The 21611-nt window shown below is 38.5% G+C and overlaps 2 protein-coding genes across 3 annotated transcripts; one reads left to right on the top strand and one right to left on the bottom strand.

Annotated features, from left to right (window-relative positions):
• Positions 1-13537: 13537 nt before the first annotated feature.
• On the top strand, positions 13538-16145 carry LOC134667054 (uncharacterized). Of its 2 annotated transcripts, none has more exons than XM_063524354.1 (5): positions 13538-13946; positions 14145-14254; positions 14796-14900; positions 15116-15301; positions 15655-16145. In XM_063524354.1, the coding sequence occupies exons 1-5, from the start codon at positions 13829-13831 to the stop codon at positions 15715-15717; spliced, it is 582 nt and encodes a 193-aa protein (XP_063380424.1). In that variant the 5' UTR covers positions 13538-13828; the 3' UTR covers positions 15718-16145. The 2 variants fall into 2 exon arrangements, with proteins under 2 accessions (XP_063380424.1, XP_063380425.1); XM_063524355.1 differs by having other exon boundaries at positions 13544-13946; positions 15116-15245.
• A 931-nt stretch (positions 16146-17076) lies between these two features.
• Positions 17077-18554, bottom strand: LOC134666941 (uncharacterized). The gene has a single exon (XM_063524249.1). The coding sequence runs from the start codon at positions 18328-18330 to the stop codon at positions 17077-17079; it is 1254 nt and encodes a 417-aa protein (XP_063380319.1). The 5' UTR covers positions 18331-18554.
• Positions 18555-21611: the final 3057 nt, after the last annotated feature.

The raw sequence follows: 21611 nt of genomic DNA on the forward strand, positions 1-21611 counted from the left end.
GTGACAAAACGCTCTTTGGACTTCCACTTTGAGTTTGTGTAATCTATAGACAGTCTTTATTTGATTGTACAAGTACACTCTTAACTGTCCATCGGTGGACCTTATGCCTATTGTAATAAGGTCCACCGCTGGTCAATTAACAGTGCTAGCGATTGTATATATAGTAACGTAGGTTAGTGACTCACAATTCGTCGTATGTCGTGTACAAAGTTGACGAACATACTTGTCTAATTTTGGAACGCGTGATAAGATGTTTCAACACACGTCCAAACCTGTAACAAGCGGTTAATTTTAGATTACAACGTGTCTTCTCTCATGATTTTATTACTTGTAATTACATCATTTGTTTTTCATCAAATCATTATGCACCTTCATTTCAGAAGTTAATGTGTTGATAATATTGTTATTGTGATCTTAAGACTAATTCGAACTTACATTTTGATATTTAACAAGATGTAATTATGTAATCATTTGTGCGGGCACATCGGCCCGATTCGAACTTTAAAATGCGTCAGTTAATAGATCTAGAAACGATATGGATTACATATTTCAGTGTCTAATGTATGACAAATGTATGTACAACATTATAAGAAATATTAAATTACATAAATTACTAAAAGACATAAATAGGAATATAAAACTAAAACTAACTACAATTAAAATAATTAAAACTAAAAATTAAAAATACCTATCAAAATTTGGTGCCCTCGGGAGGGTGCCCAACACGCAGGCAGCGTTCCCGCGCTGGATTGCGATGGCAATTCGCTGTGCGAGAAAGCTGCCCGCGCGGGGGTCACCCGTTGCCTCCCTCAACCTTTTCCCAAGCTCCTTAAGGAGCATATGTGCGCCTCTGCCCCACGAACCAAGTGTCTCGACGCCAAATGCAACGAATTCGTATTGGGCGCCGAGACAGCTGTACTTGGCTACCTTTACGCTACGTCTTACGTAGGCGAACAACGCGCGAACGCGGCGCGGCGCGGCGCGGCGAAAGCGGCCGCCGCCGCGCCGCGCCGCGCCGCGCCGCCTGACATTCGCGTGCAAATCGCGCCGCACCGCGTTCGCAACGAGATCGCTTACGTAGGACACTTCTATGGGCATCAAAGGATTGATTTCGCCGCGCCGCGCCGCGCCGCGTTCGCGCGTTGTTCGCCTACGTAAGACGTAGCGTTAGACGCTCCCGGGTGTCCGCCGCCGCGCCAGCACGCCTGCTGGTCGATGGGACGTAGGACGCCGCTAGCGTGAAACAAAAACGTCACTTTTGACACATTAATCCATATCGTTTCTAGATCTATTAATTGACGTATCTTAAAGTTGGAATCGGGCCTTTTTGTAACTAGCGTTTTATTTATTAGCATGTTTAACTTTCTTTCATGGTCACCTATTCGTTGTGCTAGAAAATAGAGTCTGACGGATTATAACAACTTACCCCCTTAATCATAAAACTTAGCAAACCTCTGTCATATTTTATATTTTGTCCTTTTCCAACAAATACAAATGTCAAAATGATGGATAAGGACAAACGAATATTAAGGAATATATATAGGAATATATATATTTATAAACGAATATATATATTTGACGTATCTTAAAGTTCGAATCGGACCGAAATATGATATACGGCGCGACTCGGGAAATGAATTAGAGATGCACTAGATATGAAATAGTAAAGATATGTGACGCTCCACGACAAAAGGTACCTTTATGGCGGCTGGCGCTTACGCTGTTATTAACGCCACTTCAATATTCAGCCGGGGCAATGGTACCTTTTGCCGTGGAACGTCACATACAGTGAAACCTGGTTAATTGACACCTGGATAAATGGAAAACCTTAATAATTGCAACCAAAAGTCCGGTCCCGGTCCCTTGAGACCAAAAGGCCTCTATAATTGAAATTTTGGAACCTCTATAATTGCAATTTAGATTTTAGTGCTTTTCGTAATTTTGCCTCTATAATTGACCACATCGCAACTTAAGACCTCTATAATTGACACTATGCTAAAAAATCCGTTATTTTTGCTCTTGTTTTTACCTCTATTATTGAAACGAGTCTTGCTTATTACCTCTGTAATTGAAATCCTCCAGGACCACAAGGTTGAATTCCTAAAATGTTGGATTTGCATAAAGTTGAATTTGCAGCATGTTGAATGTTAAAATGTTGAATTTGCATAATGTTGAGTTCTTTTTATGTCCAATTCGCATAAAGTTGAATTTGCAGAAAGTTGAATTTGCGATATGTTGAATCCTAAAATGTTGAATTTGCATAAAATTGAATTTGCGGTACTTACCAACTGTAAAGTATTTTTTCATTTAAATTATATTAAAAGTCAATAAGATAATGCCCGACCATATATGACCAGCTAAAAGTGTAAAAATACAAAAAAAATACAGAAAAAAGGTTTACTTATGGGGTTTATTGAAACCTAAATAGTAAATCAAACAAGAAAAAACAAAACATCGTTCCTCCTTTAAACCAACTTACAATAAACAATTAACCCCCTTACCATAAACGTACTTCAACCCTGTTTTAGCTAAAAATATGTTTTGCCCTTTTTTGTCACCGTGACAATTGTGTTTGTTAGATGCACACAAAGCCCCGTTAACGTTGTAATATACCTAAGTGGGGGCCACTTTTTTATTTATTTATTTAAACTTTATTTCTCAATACAGAAGTATAAGTAACTGGCGGACTTTATAATTAAATAAATAATAAATAAATAAATATTAGGGAACATTCTTACACAAATCGACCTAGTCCCAAACTAAGCAAAGCTTGTACTATGGGTACTAGGTGACGATATACATACTTATATAGATAAATACATACTTATATACATGTATAACATCCATAACTCAGGAACAAATATTCGTGATAAGCACACAAATAAATGCCCTTACCGGGATTCGAACCCGGGACCTCCAGCTTCGTAGGTAGGGTCACTACCAACTAGGCTAAAGCGGTCGTATACTTTAAAACATTATCTACCAGTAAACTAATGAAAGCCGAATTCCTAAAATGTTGACTTTCCCAGTATGTTGAAATTATACATTTTGATAATTCAACTTTTTAATATTTCAACATTATAAGAATTCAACATTTTGCGAAACTAAATATATTCAACTTTCTGGGAAAGTCAACATTTCGGGATTTCAACATTTTAGGAATTCAACCTTGTGGTCCTGGAGGATTGAAATAATGTAGTTGTATACAGCAGAAACAATATTTTAATAGCAATGATCATTTTATTTATATCTCCATCCAGAATTTAATTTATTTATTGGGTGGTATCTATCACAGCCTGTAGTAGGTGAAATAGTTTTGATCAATAAAAAACAAAGTATGCTTTTTACATTCTAATAAAACTTTCCTCTACAATTCAAGGGATTTTTTAAAACCCAAATGATAAGAAAATAAAGTGGTAATTAATGTAGTGTAAAAGTGCAAGTATAGACGGAAGCAATATATAGAATGTAAGCGTGTAAATCTACTTAAAATGGTTATTTGCACCTCCATAAAAGAAATTTGTCAGAACGCAACCTCTATTAATGAAAACCTCTATAATTGACACAACGATTTTTTGAACCTCGTTAATTGACACGACCTGCTTAAATGAAAAACCTGGTTAATTGACAAAAATTGGCCGGTCCCTTGAGATTGCAATTATCCAGGTTCCACTGTATCTTTACTATTTCATATCTAGTGAATGTCTAATTCGTTTCCCGAATCGCGCTGATACAATATATAACGAGATTGGAAAGAGAGACACGTTTCAGTATTTCAGTTCCAAATAGTTTATGAACAATCTAGCACGCCGGGGGCCGATTCTATTTAAATTTTGATATGTTTTTCATCCTATTTTGATACGACCTCGGATCTGCACCAATCAGCGTGAGGCGATAACGTTGATTGGTCCTCACGAAATCAGACGTCGTCTTATAAGGCATCTCGCTTGCACTTATTGGTGCGCGTACCCCATGATACGACTTAAGAGTTCATCAGTTAACACACTAGCGCCACTGCTAAATCATCATCATCATCATCATTTCAGCCTATATACGTCCCCCTGCTGAGCACAGACCTCCTCTCATGCGCGAGAGGGCTTGGGCTATAGTCCCCACGCTAGCCCAATGCGGATTGGGGACTTCACATACATCTTTGAATTTCTTCGCAGATGTATGCAGGTTTCCTCACGATGTTTTCCTTCACCGAAAAGCTAGTGGTAAATATCAAATGATATTTCGTACCTACATAAGTTCCGAAAAACTCACTGCTAAATAATCGTGATTATTTCAATTTAACTATAGGTATTTAAATAAGGGACCGCCACGTACTGTATTTTGTATTTAAGTACCTTTTGAATACATCAAACTAGTATTTATGTTGCTGGATTCGTCAACCTATGCGTCCAAAGTTAAAACGGCCGTTTTTGTTTTGAGTTCATAGATCGACGAATCCAGCAACATAAAAACTAAGTTGATGTATTCAAAAGCTACCTACTTAAATACAAAATACTGTACGTAGCGGCCCTGTTATTTAAATATCTTTCGTTAAATTTAAATAATCACGATTATTTAGCATTGGCGCTAGTGTGCACGTTGATGGGCTCTTAAGGTCGCTTAAGGTCAAAATAAGATCAAAACCTTATCAAATTGTTGAACCAGAATCGACCCCCTAGAGCCGATGGCTGGCGGCACCGTTGTATGACGTCATAATGACTCGCAAAAACTTGTACACTAGGTACACTGTGTGTCAAGGACTCCGCTTTCGTTTAAGTCATAAGCGGCAGCGGGTTGCTGAATTTCAGAAAATAAAATAATGTTTAGGGCTAAGCGATTTGTCAAGTTTCGCAGTTTTGAACGAATTAGACTGAGATGTGATAAAGATGTATTAATTTGTGATATTATCCTCGTGAGGCTTTGCGCATAGTGCTAATTAAATTTGTTTATTGATATTATATTTTTTTTTATTAAATGAGTTTGATTGTAGGTAAATTGAGAAACAAAACAATTGCTTTTGATATTCGTCTTTGATACTAAAATTGTGATATTAACGACATAATGGATAGATCATAATATTCATAATATTAAAAATATATTTAAAAATATGTATCTTGTTCTCTAAGGTACCTATACCCTAAGGAACAGTTTAAAAAAAATGTTGATTTAGCATGAGATAATGTCGAGCGGAGTTTCATTTATTTTTGTTTATTCACGGTAAAAAATTTCATTGTAGTTCATTGTAAAAAAAATATAGCTAATTAAATGGGTTGGACATATTTTTTTCGATAATCTGGGTTATTTTAAGCCTTAGAGGTGACACAACCCTTCGCATCTACATTTTTTAATTCGACGCGTTTTGACTAGAAAAATTGGCCTGTCTATTAGTAGGTACCAATACTAGTTAGAAACCAGAAGCGCTCTTAGTAAACAGGTAGGCACTAATATGAAAAAAAAACTTTCAATAATATATTACAGTGTCATTAGAGATACCGGAAAGTCTGCCTGTAATTAAGAACAAAATAATACAAGGGTTAAGATTCGCTAATTATGCCAATATAATTCGTGCCACTTAATCATGTAGTACTAATTAACCAGGTGGTCGTATCTTAATTTTGTTTTGACTGATGATCTAATGACCGTATTTTATCAAAAGCATTATATGACATTATTTACACTTTAATTAAGGTAAACGACCTAGTGTTTGACGGCTTGCAAATGATAGCTATTATCAGCTATAAGTAGTGGAATTAAAATGTCTATTTAGTACAGGTAATTTTAATGTATTTAGGTATATTATTAAGATTAGTACAATTAAATAAAGGTTCTACTATTGGGACAGTGGCTATCATTGGGACATTAACGATAAGTTTATAGCGCTAATTACATAGTGTTTCACTATTCTTATAATTTCGTTAGAGCCTTATTAATATTTATCGTTAGGCAGTTAATTTTCAATAATAATAGTCATTGAAATAAATTTGTCGAAGGTTGTCTGGAAGAGATCGCTCTTTAGCGATAATACCGCGCTTTCTCTACCTCGATCTTTAGTCGATTGATTTTCGTTAAGCTGTATCTTTTAAGCTTTTACTGAGGTGTGCCAATGTAGAGTATTATATCTATCTATGTTAAGAAAACTAAATGTTACATTCCAATCACGACAGAATGCCAGCGTAAGTTCATTGTACTGAATATTGACATTTCCTACAGCAATCCAGTCGGCAGCAACAGTTCGGAGTATTGCTGTCGCAATCATAACGTCATCCTCACCTCGCGCTATGTTTGCTACGGACTTTTAAGATTACCTAGTTTACTCTGTGATTATTTATTTTTGCACCTCAATCCTCATTGACGCTAGTACAGTTTTATTGCGTTTACATATCGCGAGTTCATGCCTAGTTTTACATGAACCCTGGCGTAAGATGTGACCATGACTACAAATACGTCACGATGACGTTGAAAAGTATACGTAAGTATATTATAATATTTTTGATGGTTAAATGGTACATTGTACAGTAACCATTACCATAACCAAAGACACATATAACTCCGTGTAAGATAAATAAAGTCTATGAAAAAAACGTGCCTCCGAAAATCAAGAAAAATCTATGCCCAAAAAAGATGGCGCCATACATTTGGCCTAATACTCATGTAGATGGCGACACCGTTTGATATTTAACAATTTTAACACATAATAGTGAAAGAACAAGTATCAAAGTAGAATGGCGTTCTAAAAGTTTTAATTCTAGTGTCGAGGGATGGCAGTAAATTTACCGTGTCTACAAAGTTGACAATTTATGCTTCTACACTAAATTCTCATTGCCATAACATAACAATTTTGACCATACCTCGGCCGTAATTGTTAACGAAAGTGAGTAGAAACCTTCGAGCTTACAATTTTAATACTGGCCGTGTTACAACGTTGTTAATTTTAATTTTCTTTATTTAGGATTACCAACAGATAATACATCTTACATGCTCTTAAATCTATATAACAATCATGACTGATGCTTAGCTTGTTGATGTTCATCACATGCGATGAAAACAAATAAGGTTTAAGCGAAATAAATGTTAAATATACGGGTCAAAAAGATCACTGTGTTACGTTCTTTCCTGTAGACATACACAAGAGTTAAGAGCTATAAAGATTAATTTTCTTATTTAACCCTTATCCACGTAAAAAAGTCCTCCTTTAATTTACAGAACTATGATCAAATCATTACTTACATGCCCACAAGCTGTTAACTATTGCCCACAGGAGAGAAAACTAGCGTGTTCGCGCGAACTGTACATTCTTCTCTCTTCCATCCTTAACTCTTGTGTATGTCTACAGGAAAGAACGTAACACAGTGATCTTTTTGACCCATACTCTGGCAAATCCACTTTGTCAGTAGAAAAAAGTATGAATAACGGAGAACAATCCTTTACACCTACATGTTTTAAAATTTGCCGCCTTTTTCTACTGACGGAAATGGCCCGTCAAACTATATTCTATATTGGAATTTAGGATTAGTCTGTCCGGTCCGGGAAAGCGGCTGACAAGCATAAAATTATCCGATAAGGTATAAGTTCCAAAAAACCAATAATTGCCCACGAGCTCCGGTTTTTATGTCGCATTATACATTTATTTAACATCGCCAATTTTAAGTACTTATAACATTTGTCAGTTTTTCCGTGACTTTTCCGCTTAAGCGCGCCTTTAACTTGGGCCCCACCCGCTCACGCCTACCGTTTAACAATTGAAATTCGTATGTCGACCGAACGGTGACGTCACGCCCAAGGAAAACTGTGACCACATTTTCCTAGAACTTTTCGATTAGTTTCATTTTCAGGTGAACTTGTTTGTATGCTAACGAGCTCTTTCCAGCTAAGCTTTATGAAAAAGCTGTCAATTAAGTTTAAATGGTAATATTTAGTGGAAAATTAATTGTTGTTTTCAATGTTTTGTTAAGGCCCCGTAGGTTCGAGTCCTCTCACTATCACTGAGCGTAAGCGTGAGCGAGATGCGTGGTCTGGGCGCGAAGTTTTTGATTTGAAGTTTAATTTGTCGTAAATTTTACCAAAAAAGTAATCGATAAGTTCCCTCAAAAATAAAGTTGCGCATTTTTACACTTTGGGGCATAAATTGTTACAAATTTTAATATAAAGTGCGTTTTATGCCTATAAACGTGATTTTTTTCATCGATGGAACGTCTATAAAATAAGGATTCGAATGGATGATGTGACTATAGGGAAAATCGTCATGATTACAAATTAAATGTTTGACTAATGATTAACTAAGAAAACTAGGGTTCAAATTTAAAAAAAAACACCGCCATCTAAACCTACGACACTGATTAAGGGTCGGTTGCCCCAAACTGTTCGTATCGTTAAAGAGTTCGCAATTTTTTTATCTACTTATGGAAAGTTTCATAGTAAAGCGCCGGGGCGCGCCGGCTGACGTTGGTCAGTCTGTCAAATGTGGTTGGTGCAACTGGCCCTAAATGCAGACGTATCTGCATGTTTAAAAAAATAATTTACCTTTTGATATGAAAAATTTGACTCTCTACATATACCGGGTGTGGCCTGTAACACGAGCAAATAATTAAAACATAGATTGTACTCCTCAAACAGTGAAACTTTTGTTCAACAACTTTTAAAAAATATGAAGTATTTAGACTTCTTATTTTTCATACAAAATAAATATTATCATCAATGGACGCCATCGCCATGCCATATCATTAGTGATTGACGTTGCTTGTCATGCCTTAAACATAACAAAATTCGCAATACATTGCGTCTTAGAATAAACTTTCAAGTGTATTAAAAATCATACCACAAGTTATTTTTAAAAGTTGCTGAACAAATGTTGGTCAGTATGAGGAGTACAGCCTACAGTTAAATTTTTTGCTCGTATTACAGGCCACACCCGGTATGAGAAATGCTCTAAATTCGATACAAGTTGCACTTGCCAAGCCAGACCCATTTTAATGACGTCATTACACAGGAGACTTGCACCTGTCCCACTATGTCCCGGCAGTTTTGAGGTCCTAGTATCTTGCCTCTCAATATACTAAAAGTTAGTAACGGTATCCGAATCTGATCTATGTTCTCATACTGCCATATTCGAACTTCAAGATATTCACAAGAGACGACACGTACTAGATCCATTCTAGATACGTTATAGTTTAGATATCAACTAGTTCTCTTTTGCAGCGCAATTCGGGCAACCAATGTCACTTTTACGTTAAGGGTCCCACTGATTAACAGATCGGCCTGTCAGTTGTTCGGAACTGTCAAAATTTTGTTCTAACTGACAGGCCGATACCGTCCGGCGGACTGTTCATCAGTGGCCATCTTTAGATAGAGTAAGATATCTATTAGATGTAAATTGGATCTCTAAGTCATATCCTGTGGAAATCGTTCAAGAGTATCTCCAGAATCGGGCAAATGTCAAATTTGACAGGTTAGATCTTAAACATATCGTTATAGTATCTTGGTGATGTCTAACGCTACGTCTTACGTAGGCGAACAACGCGCGAACGCGGCGCGGCGCGGCGCGGCGAAAGCGGCCGCCGCCGCGCCGCGCCGCGCCGCGCCGCCTGACATTCGCGTGCAAATCGCGCCGCACCGCGTTCGCAACGAGATCGCTTACGTAGGACACTTCTATGGGCATCAAAGGATTGATTTCGCCGCGCCGCGCCGCGCCGCGTTCGCGCGTTGTTCGCCTACGTAAGACGTAGCGTAAAAGATATCTAATAAGTAGATGTCTATTTCAAAATCAGAATCGGGCCCATAGGTAATCCCAATTTAATACTAATAAAAAACTTTTTACAAAAAAAAGAAAACCGACTTCAAAAAGGATGAAATAAAATATTATCCTTTTTAAGTCTATGCGTTACCAACTGATATGTTTGAAGTCGGTGCCAAGCCAACTTTTGAAGCATACCATTATTTTAGTGCGATTCGATAAGGATGTACGTTGGATTGCCTTACAATGAACGTACTTTCTGTAGGTACAGTCGACGTTAAAAATATGTTTACACTTCTCGTCTTATTACAAAGGAGTAAGGTGCAAAAGTGTATAATACCTTTCTTTGACGTCGACTGTACCTAAGAACACACCTCAGAACACACGATCACGATCGATCTTCTTGGCACAGTCCGTACCGTATGTTTGTCGGCACGCAAGCGTGGGATTGGAACTGAAGTTATTTCCCGTCCCTTATTCAGAGGACTACATTTCAAAATATAAAACAATTCAAAGAATTTACGTTCTTGCCAAATTTCACCCAAAGCGGTTCAATTGTTTAGCCATAAAAAGGCGACAAAGAGGCAGACAGAATTACTTACACATTTATAATAGTTCTAATGGTACACTTCTAATGGGATTTATAGTCATAAAGCCAATATTTTTGACGGGTATTCTTTACTACTTGGCTTGGCACCGACTTCAAACATATCAGTTGGTAACGCATAGACTTAAAAAGGATAATATTTTATTTCATCCTTTTTGAAGTCGGTTTTCTTTTTTTTGTAAAAAGTTTTTATTTTTCCATTTTTAGTTTTAACGCATTGTTAATAGCGCGACGCGTGAATGAAAAACAACATCATGATTAACACTAAATTCGTGTATTTACTTTAATAAATATGTAATCTGGAATTTTCTCGAGTCCGTCTGGGAAATTATAATTCCTGTCACTACACTAAATCCATCATCCGCCCCGCCACTGACCCAATCCCTCAACCCCCCCGATCACTCTACCTCATAGCGTATCAACCCCTGATCCATGTACCCTTCGGCCCTGAACCAGCCGCCCTTCAACCACCATTACCCGACCCCTTAATCCCCGACCCCTTAACTCCTAACCCTAACCCCCGATCAGTAGCCTTACCAGCTTACCAAGAGTTTGACATTGATTTATTCGCTAGCGCGTGTGTGTAACTTACTTTCTTTGCATCTCACTCGTACTGGCATATTAGTGCGAGCGAGGTGCATAAAAAGTAAGTTACGAAGACGTTAGCGTCGCTAACTTAGCGAATATGTCAATGTCAAACTCGTGGTAAGGCTACACTTGCACTACGTCAAATTGGCGGTGTTCGGAAGCAAATGCTCGAGTTACTTTAGAAAACACCGAAATCACTTTACACGTGCCTTTAAAAACTGAGGAGTTCCCTCAATTCCTCATGGATTCCATCATCAGACCAGAACCAAAAATAATACGGAAACACCTTGGAGGCAACTCCTTCCAAACAAAAAAAGAATTACTCAAATCGGATCACAGGTGCCGGAGTAATCGCTGAACATACTGCATTTAAAAATCATCATCATTATCATCAAAACAATCATCATCATCAGGTCTACTTCATCAAAGTGATGGTTTTCGGGAGAAAATGCTCGAGTTGCTTAAGAAAATACCCAAATCACCATGCATGTGCCTTTAAAAATTGAGGAGTTCCCTCAATTCCTCATGGATCCCATCATCAGAACAGAACCAAATTAAAATGGGACCAACTCGGAGGTAGCTCCTTTCAAACAAAAAAAGAATTACTCAAATCGGACTACGGATGTCGGAGTAATCGGTGAACGTTCATAGAAAAAAAAAAAAAAAAAATAGCCACAACCGAATACCGAACCTCCTCCTTCTATGAAATGGATACCTATACATGGTATATCATTGCAATCATGTATGTACAACATTATAAGAAATATTAAATTACATAAAATTAAATTACTTCTATGAAATGGAAGTCGGTTAAAAAGTAATAAATGAAACGTTAGCACGTTGCAACTTGCAAGCCCTACCTTTGGATGGCCAAAAAACAAGTAATAAGCGAAAATGTGTGATACCTACGTTTAAGACCAGTTGTTGTATCCGCCTTTAACGAATAAATAATATGGAATTTGGAATTTAGACGTGCTACAAACGTTTATCTTAATCTTTTAATTATAAGATATTCTGTAGCAAGCTACGGAGGGAAATACATTGAATGCAAATATTGTTTGTATATAACATTGTCTTAACTTAAGTATAATATTATTATTGTGGTGTTGTGGGCCTTTGAGTGTCGCATCGACCAGCATTGATCTATTGTGACGGCCCTTTAAAGTTCATTACTAATGCTCGTTGCATCCAGAAAGTTCCAGATTCTTTGGGCCGTAATGTTCTGTACCTCATAGGGTTGCACTACGTGTCGCCCTAGGTAGGTACTTCTTTTTGACACTAGTGGTCCACAAGAGCAGAGAATGTGCATTGCAGTTTCCTCTGACTCCTGACAGAACCTGCATGTCGCATCTTGTTTCTTGCCAATATAAGTATAATCAAAATCAAATAAAAAAAAATCAAATATAGTTTATTATCAGGTAACTAAGGCCCATAGATACCTTACAAACTAACACACATACAATAGTAAAATCTTACAAACTAAACAATTATTTCGGCGACACGGCGGTTTTCGGTTGTGTCGCATGTTCCGGTGTAGGATTTGGCAGATTCCCACGAAACCGCCGAAACACCACACCCTTCGGCCAGAAGTCCGCGCTCGCGATGGTTTCCAGCAGCGGCCGCGGCACGCGCACGACGAAAGAGCTGAAGTGCACGTATAATATGACGATGACCGCAAAACAGAGGGCGTTGCGCTAGGTTAGGTCACTGTCACTAAAGATAATACGAGACAAACACACGCTTTGATGTATTTTAATCACATTCACCGTTAGTTCCTGACTCGGCGCCAAGAATGATAACCTATCGCGTAATACTTATAGTACCTATGGCGAATTCCTCAGGTGTCAGATTAACTACATCAATCGATATAATAATCTGACAGTGGACTTTTATGACGATAAATTCCTTGGTAATTGATTTAGATCTGGGAATTCCATGTAATCCATTATATTTCATCATCATTATTGTGATTAACTATCATATTACACACATCTACGAATTCACACATTTTTTGTGCTTACGCACTGTTGTGATATTAGAATTATTAGATAGATAAAATAGAATTGATTCGCAAAGGCATCAAACTAACACTTTACTTAATTATGCTTATTTGACATTCTGTAAGTCTACGACAACCTTTAATACGTACCGTAAAATCAGGTAACTAGTCGACAACTTAAGGTGACAGTCCATTTCCAACGACAGCTGCACTACTGTTCATTTTACTATGGAAATTGACAATGACAGCGACGCGTTCAGTACCGGTAGTGCAGCTGCGGTTAGAAATGGAATGTTACCATTACTTACAACTATGTTCTAAATTCAAGTTCCAGTAAAAAATGATTAAAGTATTTTTCAAATTATGTTGAGTACATTTAGGTATAATATAAAAAAAATCTTTATAAGCTGCAAAATAAATGCAACGAGTAGAAATCATAAAGGCTCGTTAAGAATCAACTTTAAAAACTGGTCTATAGTTGTACTTAAGGACTATAATATTAGGGACCTACTTAATTACCGGATTTTACGGTATAGCATTCATTAGCCCGAATTAAACTTAAATAGACTATGACTTCAAAAGCCGGACGGACCTTATCACAGGAACGTTCAAATAGGAAGTTACGCAAATCCGCAAAGGATCCCGAAACCGTTCGCCGAAAGTCGTGACGATGACGTAGCGACAGCGACAGCTGTGCAAACTGCACGCCGCGCCGTCATCGTGACGCAACCGACGAGCCTCCGCCGCTGACTCAGCCACAGGCTTATAACACAAACTCGCCGCCTTCCACACCATACCTCCACAGACCGTCGAACGAGCAACACGTACCTAATACAAGTGTCAGTGATAACTTACGACGTGCAAGTGACTAGTAACCAGTGATATTAAGATTTGTGAAACTTTAAAAAAAATGGAGAAGTTGTTCATGGTTTTGGTGCTTTTTGTGATTGTGAGGGCGGTGGAGAATAGACACCACCCAAAGTTTGGCAGGAGTTACGAGGAGCATGAAGTCCCGCCTTTAAAGAAAGGTGAGTCTCTCCTATAGTCTCTCAGGATCATCACATTAATAGAAATTGATGACACCCTAAAGGAGGTCTGCTGTAGCAGCCTTAATAACCTATTTTTGATGAAAGCTTCGAAATAAATAGTAATAAATGGGACAATATTGATAAAATTTGCAGATAAGTGACAAGTTTTATTAACAATTATTGTTTTATTGTTGGCAGTATCCTGTAGCAGTGGCTCAAGCGAGAGGAGTGCTCTAATTGAGGATGCGCGATGCGGAGCACCCCGAGAAGTTTTCGTTGTACTTAAACCCAAAGCAGCTCACGAAGAGGTATATATCTGAACTTATCACTAAACTCCATTAAATAATTTGATAATTTGTAATTAACTCTTAATTTAAATACATCCGCGTCACTAACATTCGTGTGAGCATTTAAATGACCCACCTTTTTATCGGCACTACGTGAACGCATGATACAATTTCTCGTACAATTTTCTCGATTTCACAACATTACAATTCGTTATCTAAATTATGACGATATCTATCGGACATAAATTCAAATAATGACCGATTATTTGTATCTTGATTAGATTATTTTTGATAATTGTTAACAAGTTTCAAAATTAAATCAATGTTTTACAGATTATTAATGAGCCGTTTTAATTTAATTTAATTTAAATTCTGTTTCAACTTGAGTTTTTATGTTTTTAATTAGACTGTTTCTAAAATACGTAGCTAGTTCGGTAAAAACTTACTGATAAGTCATCCTTAATCTGCCGCTTAGATCAAATATTTGAGGTTTCGTGCATACCTACTGTAGGTACCTAATCATATGCCGCAAAGCCTTACTGACGTTCATGTTTTTCCCCAGATCCATCCGGGCGCCGTGTGGGTCAAACGCTGCGTCGGCCTCTGCGACCACGTGGGCTCGGACTCCAAATGCGTTCCTCGCGAGACAACCATCCGTCATATACCAGTAAGTACCTAAACCTTATCTCTACTGAACTGCCTTGACACACTTGTTCTATTTTAAACGTCGTCGCAGTAATTCTGATTGTCTCCTACGATAATAATGACATAACAAACCTCATGATTGTTCTAATGCGTCTATGATTCAGCGAATCGGCGCGCGATTACGGATCATCTATTATGATAGCTTTCCTTGGAATCTGATTGGAATTTTGTTTGCAGATAAAGATTACCAATATGAAGACTGGCAAGGAGTCGTGTTCCCTGTACGAGCTGGAGGAACACTTGTCATGCCAGTGCTGCACGGGCAGCCCTGAGAGCTGCGCGGCAAGTGGCCGGGTGTTCAACCCCCGTAAGTGCGCCTGCCAATGTCCAAATCTCGAGGAGCGCCGCAACTGCCTCGCTAAGGTTCGTAGATAATGGATGTCTGTTAGCACTAACTAGATGTGATGCACGATGCACCGATGAACTTTTAACAAACGCTTATACTTCTTTCTCATGACTGTACTGCTGTTTGTTTTGTTTATTTTCTTATCTTTCTGATGCTAATCCGAAGACTACATTTTAAAATGATAGACGCAAGTCATCTAACGCCTCTATCTACTTGTTGAGGCTAGAAATGTTTTGGCTTTATTATAATTCACGCGCCTTTTCGGTGTTTCGTTGCGTACGTGCTGATATCCATTGTCTGCGTTTTATTGCTTTACCTAAAAAAACTTCAACTTTTCAGAAGTTTTAATGTTAGTTTTCTTTTGTTATAGAACCCGAATATGCGGTGGAATCGTTCTAAATGCGCTTGTGAAGCGCGAAGACGGATAAGATAAGTGATAGAGCCTCAAACATTCTGGGGCCAAAATCGACATGTTGATTCGATCACCCGTGGATAATATCATTTGGTACAACCAAAACTCAACTCTGGACTCGGGATCGTTCGGTTGTCACCTAACTGTGGATTGCTAATGTCAAATTTTGACATTGTACGTATTCGATAACTTGTGATTCTTCCCACATCAACGGGAGATCAACACGATACGTCAAACGTCGCTTGTCGAATAGCGGTCCTGGAAGAAAGTCCAAGCGATTATGAGTTTGACTACAGTGGCGGGGTAACATGAAAAACTAAAGACTTGTAAAAGTGACCTTAGTTCTATTGCCGACTGATATAAGTGTCTTATAACATAACTAGACTAAGTCTCAACAGTATTAATAGAGTAGGTAAGCTATTTATTTTAGGTTTTTTATATGGGGCCAAATGGTGTGAGCTCAAGATGTTCCGAGACCTTTGGTCTGTATTTAATGTTTGCACCGTACGAATGTCTGTAAGTCTGTTGTTATGTCTGGGGTTTGAAAAGTATTTGTCTCCTAGACATCACTGTTCAGTATTTGTTTACTAGTTAATGGCGTAAATATGATTTACGCAATTCCTATGTTGTGATATTTATAGCTATTCCAATGTTAGGTTTAAGATAATTTAATGTGACTATTTAAAGTATTCGGTCTAGTCATAGGACATGTACTTAATTTATTGTTTTGTATGATATATCAGGGAATGTCTCGATTTTTTAAATCAGCTCTCTTATTTGTGTAATTTTTGTATTTAAAATTTTAGTTCGTGTTGGAGGCCTAGTCCTTGGTGCCAAAGGCATGTAATCTCATAGATTTAATTTACATGTAATTAATTTGCTTATGAAATATTTTAAGCTTCAGAAGCTTTAAGTGATCGAATCACATTAAATTAAGTAAATAGGTAAATTTTTGTACTTAAAATAAGATCATAAATAAAATTTGTATTTATTTTTCTAAATATTTTTATTATTTTCTGTTTAGCTAACCTTGTCTATAACTATATTGCTCTGATGCCTAAATAGTATTCCGTCTGGAACCTACTAAATAGGATAGGTACACCTACAAATGACGATATGAATAATATTGAAGTATTTTTACAACACTGATTTAAAGTTCTGCTCAATCACTCATATACAACTGAAAAGTGAGTTAACACGGTAAAACTGCGGTACATATACCTACACTTAATGAGTTTATTTATATGAAAGGGGCAACATAATATTTAATTATTGAAAAACCATGTCTGCAAATTTAATATTTTAAAATGCGACAAGTTGCTCTCGAAACTGAGAAAATTGAGCTCAATCATAGTAAAATATAAAGAAATAAATTTCCCTTCAATGTTGGAACATCACAACATTAAATATTTTGTTCGTTTTGTGAAATAATTCTACAATAAATACTACTAATGCAACAAGATGTCCAACTGCCAGAATACAGAAAGGTAAAATTAGATCGTACAATGTTAGAAAGCGCACTTCAAACGCGCCGGAGACGTCGCTTGCGTATCTGACATCGCTCGGGAACCGCCCTTTAATAGCATGGACAAAGCCACACTCAACTATGCGAGACATTGTCCTCTCAAACCGCTGGAGAAGAGGAAATCCACGTTTAAAAAATATAGCATAATGCGTTTTGTACATGTTTTCTTGCATGACATGAACACGGCTTTTCTCTTTCGGGTGTTGTGATGCCCACCAAAGATATTTATAGTATATTGTAACTGTATATTTACTCGATGATTTTACAATCTCATCTAATGCAAGATCAGCAGTCTTGCATCTATCCATCTCTAGATATTGTTCATGTATTATTGGTGGCTCCGAATTCTTTATGAACGCCATCATGTCATGTGAAAAACATGGGGTCAAATTGTAATTTTCCAAAGACATATATTCGTTTATCTGTGGCTCGTATGTTCGGAAGGTCGAGTGACTTGTCAACTGCGTATTGTAATAACAGGTCACTAAGAAAACGAACCACAACCAATTAATAATGATTACATTTTCCGATAGGTTTTCTTTTCGCTTTAACACTACATTTTGAGTTGCGTTTCCAAAGAGCTTCAGCAGTTTAGACGAACTATTGCTCTCGCATTTTGATAAGATATCAATACTTGTAAGCAGAGCTGAGCAAATAAAAATTGCAACTAGTAGAAGCAACCAAACCCTGTACTCAAAAATCATGTAAATTATCTTCCATCTTTGCACCAATTCTGCGTTAGGGGTAACTGGTATGAAAATATCTTCGAATGCTAAATGAATAGATATAAAATCGAATAACAACGCTCGTTTGTTGTTCAAGCTGAATCCTCCAAACAACAAATCGACTTCGTTTTCGTGCAATTTTTTCATTATACCGGTAACGGTATAATTATTTGTTATGTCACCGAACTCAACAGTTTCTGGCACAAATGTGTAATTTGGGGACATGTGCTCAGCCTCTAGTAGCAGTTGTACAAGGTATCTTTCTATCCCGACCGCAAATGTATCTTCTGGCTTTAGATCAGAAAATACCAGAGGTGGGTAATGGTGAGCCAAAATATTAAATGTGCAGTTTTCTAAATTAGGCTTATCGTATTCGCGTAACATCTCTACGGCGTCCCTCGCTGCTTCTCCTTGGCATTGACCTATTTTAATACTATAATTGTAATCTCTGCCGCATCGACCTTCTGCATAGGGAAGATATGAGTATATTGAAGCATCTTCATTTACATCTTTAATTGTAACAAGAACATGTATGATATGGTGGGACCATAAAATTTTAAATATAAATGGCAAATCATCCTCCCTTATATTTGGTAACACTAGTATGAATAAAGCATTAGTATTCCGGTAGGAATCACGTTTTAAACTGACGATGATATTTTCAAAATGATTTTTGTCATCACAACGCACTATGTAAACGTCAGGTGAAATATTTAAAGGTACATCATAATTCTTTCCAAACATTTTGACATTGTAACTTTCGTGAAGTTTTTTGATGAAATCATTTTCGAACTTATCGTTTCTGATGACAGCTACATCAGCTCCATACAAAACTTTAGATAAAACTATATCCAATGCACACATTTCAAGCATATTAGCGAGCATGGAGTTTTTCACAAAATGATTTATTTCAACACTGAACACTGCACAAAGTAAGCCTAAAAAGGTAAGTAGTTGTAATTTAATATACATGACCGATTCACACGATGATTACCTATCATATAAAAAACGAATTCCAACCAGAAATACTAAAATAAGCGTTCTAACTAGCCTAGCTGCCTTATTTATAACTAAACGAAAAGGTCATTATCACGACAAATGAAAAATTGATAATTAGCACAATTATCTACCCACATCAGTTGACAAATAAACCCTGTAACTTTAATATAATTGTAAAAAAATAAAAGTATTAACAAAATAATTAAACTAAACATTAAAATTAAAACTAAAACTAAACTCTAACAACTATATACAAATATTTACAGATAAAAAATGGGAGCTAGCTCGGCGCCGGATGGTAGGGTGCCCAGAAGGCTGGTGGCATTGCCGCGCTGAATGGCAATGCCAATTCGCTGGGCAAGGAAGTACCCAGCCCTCTGGTCACCTGTAGCATCATTAAGACGCTTCGCCAGCTCCCTAAATATTTGGTGTGCCCCGGGTCCCCAAGGCCCGAGGGTTTCCACCCCAAACGGCTCAAACATGCAACCAGAATCAATGGCTGCATATTTGCGCCGTTTGAGGTGCTCGGCCGTTGCGGCGGCCGTCCGGGCCTTGGTCGAGGTTCCCGGGAGGTGGGACTGCGCCAGTGTGTCGACGCACGTGGCGTCCCACACTAGGGGCCGGCCCAGCCTCAAGGGAACCAAAGTCATCCCGTCGGGCCTTTTGCCGTCGTCCCTGGTCAGGCCTGTGGGTTCCAGGACGGCTGGTGCTCCGGCACTGGTAAAGGCCCGGCGCAGAATGTCATTGATGCTGGCGTGGCGTGTGATGCGGCCCGCGCTCCTGCTGCAAGACAGACCGTGCAGGCCCCTACCAGTGACGTTAGATCCACAGTGGCATGTGTGCGGAGCGACACAGACTGCACCGAGTCGCAGTGCCACCGAGAGTCTGAATGTCTCATTGCTGACAAGAGTGCCAAGATTCTTGGAGGGTAAGGCGTGTAACCACGCCCCCGACTCCCACTCGGAACAAGCAAGGAGACGAGCACGCTCCACGGGACTGGTGAACGTTTCGTGCAGGTGATCCCGTACCAGAGCGCAGAGCGGCTCATCCCATTGTCGTTGCGAGCAGGGAGTCGTAGGCAGTTCGGTGTTGGGGCAGTTCGCCCTCCAAAAATCTATGGCATCTGTGGCAAAGGAAATTTGGAGATCAGGAGGATTTTTTAGAATTTTGGCAACTAAATTTTGGGTGCTGTGAATGGATGAAAGAAATGCAGGAAGAGATATGATCGAAATTTTGCGGATCCCTATACCTCCGTGTCTAATAGGTAGGGAGGCTTGGGACCATTGGTTGTAGTCCAAATCAATATTTATGACTGATGTGAGGGTGGTTTTTATTACATCATCAAGTTTTTCTAAAAGGTCGGGGTACATCCAAAGATGGCTGCAACGAAGGGCATATGTAAATTTTGGAACGAAAAGGCAGTATTTAATTAAAGTGTAAGCCATGTGAACATTGATTTGGCGCAAGCGGTCTGAAAATGTAATAAAATTTTGATAATTTTGATTGACAAATGCCGGAAACGATTCATCCAGGACGGGTGACCCAAGGAGGTGAAGCGAAGTGCTGTCTATATTTTTTATGTTTGGTGCTATTGCACGGAATCGCGATAGGGTTATGTCTTTTTGAATATATTCGTCTGGGAAGAATATTTCGCATTTTGAAAAATTAAACTCGAGGCCTATTTGAGAAAATTTCTCTGAAAGAGTTTGAAGATCGTTTATTACCACTTCGGCATCACCACCCAGGGTGCCGTCATCCAAATACCAAACACTAAAGCTACTATTTATACTTTCGATGATCGGTTGAATTGCCAAGCTAAACAGGGCCGGACCTAAGGGGTCTCCTTGTTGGCATCCCACGGATGACAGCAGTGAGTTATTTTTAAACAATAATTTTGAGGGGGAACTATAACATTGCCAAACAAAGTTGAAAAGCTCCGGTACTTTTTCTTTAACTTGGGCCAGGACGGTACCACGGTCGACTGAGTTAAAGGCGTTTTTTACATCGACTTTTACTAAAACCTCACATTCCCTTCTATCAATGAAAGTTCGTAGAGCGTGCACCGCCGCTTCACAGCCGCCCTTTGAACCAAAACCCAGTTGAATAGGTTGGAAGTAGCCGGTCAACTTGCTTGAAACAGCAGCACAGCAGCATTTCGCAGCTAAGCGACGGTAAGTTGATCCAACTGCTATTGGCCTGATTCCGCCATCTTTTTTTGCCAAAGCACACAGGTTGGCACCGTAAAGGACATCAGTTATTTCCGGGATTACCAATCCCGAGAGCATGAAATTGGCCAGGGCTGTTACCTCTTTAAGGAGTTCGTCACCAGCCTCACCACATGTGTGGCTCAAAAGGTCTTTTAAATGTTGCGGTGATAAACCGTCGAGGCCGCCGGCAGAGCCATTCGGAAATGAAAAAACAGATTTTAAAATATCGTCTGAGGACACACGGAGACAAGGGCCGGATGGGTCAGGAGGATCAGGGAGAGGCAGGTTGGCATCCGGGGTGGGGTGTTTACTTCGTAAGGCTTCAAGGGTGTCGTTTGTGTTAGGAGCTATTACGTCACTAGAGAATAGTAGCCGTGCCGCACCCTTGATATTCCCTTCCCCTAGCTTACTTTCTACATTCCGGCTTAGAGAGAAATTGTGTTTAAGCCCGGACTTGGG

The sequence above is a fragment of the Cydia fagiglandana genome, chromosome 8 (genome assembly GCF_963556715.1).
Source record: "Cydia fagiglandana chromosome 8, ilCydFagi1.1, whole genome shotgun sequence".
Lineage (NCBI taxonomy): Eukaryota > Metazoa > Arthropoda > Insecta > Lepidoptera > Tortricidae > Cydia > Cydia fagiglandana.

Excerpts from the sequence above, each read along its gene's own strand:
- LOC134667054 (XM_063524354.1), top strand. The coding sequence starts at position 13,829 with ATGGAGAAGTTGTTCATGGTTTTGGTGCTTTTTGTGATTGTGAGGGCG. Across the intron at positions 14,255-14,795 it reads CCAAAGCAGCTCACGAAGAG|ATCCATCCGGGCGCCGTGTG; the intron begins GTATATATCTGA and ends GTTTTTCCCCAG. Across the intron at positions 15,302-15,654 it reads GCCGCAACTGCCTCGCTAAG|AACCCGAATATGCGGTGGAA; the intron begins GTTCGTAGATAA and ends CTTTTGTTATAG.
- LOC134666941 (XM_063524249.1), bottom strand. The coding sequence starts at position 18,330 with ATGTTACGCGAATACGATAAGCCTAATTTAGAAAACTGCACATTTAAT.